This window comes from Acanthisitta chloris, unplaced genomic scaffold, assembly GCF_000695815.1.
Source record: "Acanthisitta chloris isolate BGI_N310 unplaced genomic scaffold, ASM69581v1 scaffold43491, whole genome shotgun sequence".
NCBI lineage: Eukaryota > Metazoa > Chordata > Aves > Passeriformes > Acanthisittidae > Acanthisitta > Acanthisitta chloris.
In genome coordinates, this window is record NW_008655123.1 from 1,681 (window position 1) to 4,908 (window position 3,228).

Sequence of the window (3,228 nt, forward strand, 5' to 3'; positions counted from 1 at the left end):
AGTGATAATAGCACCTCAAGGAGACTCTGCCCTTGCTCAGAGCTCACATCACTCACTCAGGGCACCACAAAGGATCCACAGAGGATTTCAGGACAGTGGTGGATGAAGTGGCTGCTCTGGCCAGAAGATGAGGAGCAGGTTGTGATATGTGGAGGAACTGTCTTCATTGCCAGCCCTTAGCTGATACCCAAACCTAACAGAGACAGGAGCCACAGAGGGAGAAGGCAGAGAAAGGAAACTCCAGGTCTCTGTGTCAACAACAGGGAAGAACCAGACTTGGAGAAGGAGCTGGGGAACAACAGGTGTGTGGGGTAGGTTAACAAGCATAAAACCCAAGGACACTAAGAACAAGGGAAGGAGTGGATGTGAGGGACACCCAATCTGTACCTTTAACATGTAACATGGAATGCAAGACAGAATTCTGCTGTTTGTTTGCCAGGAAACAGCTGTAAAAACCACCAGGAATGTGCTCCTGGCCAGCCTAGTGCTTTGCTGTTGTTGTCTGCTGTAGCACTGTTACTGAGCAGTATCACACAACACTCGTGCCTTGCCTGTAGGTGGTTTTACCAACATGTAGAATACTGTGTTTTTAAGGAATGTCTTCCTCTTGATCTTCTAAACTGAGAATACCAGAAGGAAATCTGCTGCTCTCTTGAAGTCAGCGGGAAGTTTGCTTGCGTAAGGAGAACTGGTTAGGACTCTTGACAGTGTTTCACAGCTTGTACAAAGTTCTCCAACATCTCAGAGCTCATCTTTCTCACTACTCTTCTTCAGGAAAGAAGCCAGGATATTGAGGCTCTTCTGGAGCTCCTCCTTCTTCCCATCACTCATTTTGTTCTTCTCGATCAGCTTCGTGATTCGCACGACCTCGTTAGCAGCAAACTCCTCTCCCTGCTCCAGGATCTTGCTCATAATCTTCAAGTATTGCTCAGCCGATTTCTTCTCGGTTTCCTTTGCTCTTCCCAAGCTTTCCTGCCCCTTCCTCAGGAGGGCCTGGCGCTCAGACTTCTCAGGGGTGCTCACAAACTTGCTGGCCAGCAGGTCATACTCCTTGAGGCAGCCTGGCATGCCCAGGTAGATGCCATTGCTCTTCAGCCAGCGCTGGATAGCCCCAGCCTTGACCTGCCCTTCATAAGGCAAGGGATTGTCAAAGTCACCATCCTGGAACAAGTGAAAAACAGGGAATTTTTCCTTGTCCAGCTTGTACTTCTCTCCCAGCTCAGTGTTCAGTTTGTCACCATAATCTGCCAAGAGAAAATGAAAGAGAAAAGCACAGTTAATTAAAAATTGATTCCCTCCTACACAAAGTGTATTTGCCTCCAGAGTTTCAACACATCCTAATAACCTGTTTGCCAGGAAATCACAGAATATCCTGAGTGGGAGGGATGCACAAGGATTATCCAGTCCAACTCCTGACCCTGCCCAGGACACCCCAACAATCCTCCCTGTGCCTGAGAGTGTTGACCAAACACTCCTGGAGCTCTGTCAGCCTTGGGGCTGTGACCACTGCCCTGGGGAGCTGTTCCAGGAAAATGCCACATAAAACCACCTCAGGAAACCATTTGTGCAAGGCAAACACTCACTGGGTTTTCCAAAGAGAGAGACAAAGGTTCTAGTGGAGCTTTGCTGTGACTGTGAGAGTGCAAGTCACCAACAGCACCTTGACATACAACCCCCATCCTCCTCACAGGAAACTAACAGCCTCTCTTCCCTTGCTTCCCTCTCTCCATTGATTTTATCTGATTTTACAAATATTTTTTCCTGTCTGTGCAGAGGATGCTTCAGTCCTGACACCCTGCCAAGCTACAAGGCATTTACTCATCTTACATCCATCACATTTATTCTCGAGGACAGAAAACACAAAGACATTTCAATTATGCTGCTTGGAGAATTCCACATGTGCTCAGAAATATCAGCGTGGGTGAAACTTCCCAGTTTGACAGTTAAGCCTAAATTCTTAACTCTACCTACAGAGCCAGAGCACATAAGGTGACAGTGATCCCTCCTCACTGCTCTGCTCTTCAGCCCAGTTCTGAGCACTGAGTTACACCAGTGCAAACCCTTTCTGTGCTGCCCCAGGGTCTGCACAAGGAACTGACCACATTTTGTTTGACCAGGACTGTGGCTAAAGGGTGATGCTGGGAAGGTCTCTTCCCTGGAAGTGGGACCAAAAGGTTTCTCCTGGCGAAGAGGGAGGAGAAAAGCCAAGTGCTGGGGCTGAGGAGGGAGGCAGCAGTTCAGCAGTGTGGGCTGAGTCGCTTCATTAACCAGCTGAGAGCAGATAAGCAGAACTCCCACGCTGGCTCAGCGTGGTGTCAGCAGTCTGACACCTCCTCTCTCACCCTCACAACTGCCTCAGCCTGTTGGGATTTATCCCCTCCTGCACCCACCTGGCCAGAGCTCCTCACCTGATATTCCCACTTCGGCCACCAGAAGATCCTCACTGGAGCCAGAGCTCTCTGCCAGCTTTTTAAACTCATCCTGTTTCTCTCCGTAAGGATATTGGGTGTCAAATTTCACAAGGACAAACTTGTGCTTTGGAATCACCTAAAACAAGAAAAAGAACAACAAACACAAAACTTGATCATTTCAGGTCTGAGCAATCTACAAGTCACCTAAGGTTGCTTCCCCTTGTCCTTCTCCTGGGCGATGAGGAGAGGCAGAATGGAAATTTTATACAATTATGGCCTTGGAAAATGACTCAGTGGTGTGTGGAGGGAAGGCTGAACTCTGCAGCAGCTGATAAAGATGGTACTTGGTGGGTCTGGGGGATCTGATAATGCCTTTAATAAGATTTGCTTGTTGTAGATCTGATTGGCATTTGGAAGAAAGTAAATGAAACAACTTCCAGTGGGACATGAAGAGGAGAGAGGCCAAATGCAATGTCACTGCAGAGTGTCCCAGCACGGGAGCTGCACTCCGAGCCAGGAGAGGAGAGGCAGGAGGTGGCAGAGGTGCTGTCCTGGGCCAGGAAACACCGGATTTGTGTTTTAACTGACTCCTCCTCACTTGAATCTTGCTCCGCTCAGGTGATGAAGCTTCCAGTGAGCTTGGAAATGGAATCCACCATCTCTCCTGCCTCCAGGAGACCTTGCAAAACCTTCTTTTCTAAAGAACAGGTTCAGGTTGCAACAGAGATCCACCTACACCAGCTCCATCCCGGCGGGAAGGGCAGGGGCGGAGGGAGAGCTCCGCGCCCGCTGCTTTCCGAGGGACAACACCAAACCC

General features: G+C 49.2%; 1 protein-coding gene across 1 annotated transcript; it reads right to left on the reverse strand.

Annotated features, from left to right (window-relative positions):
- Positions 1 to 501: 501 nt before the first annotated feature.
- Positions 502 to 2,962, reverse strand: ERP29 (endoplasmic reticulum protein 29; the record flags this gene model as incomplete). Its single annotated transcript, XM_009083776.1, is given in 3 exon segments — positions 502 to 1,244; positions 2,409 to 2,553; positions 2,834 to 2,962. Coding segments are annotated over 3 exon segments (777 nt in total), but the record flags the coding sequence as incomplete, so codon positions are not given.
- Between the last annotated feature and the right edge of the window lie 266 nt (positions 2,963 to 3,228).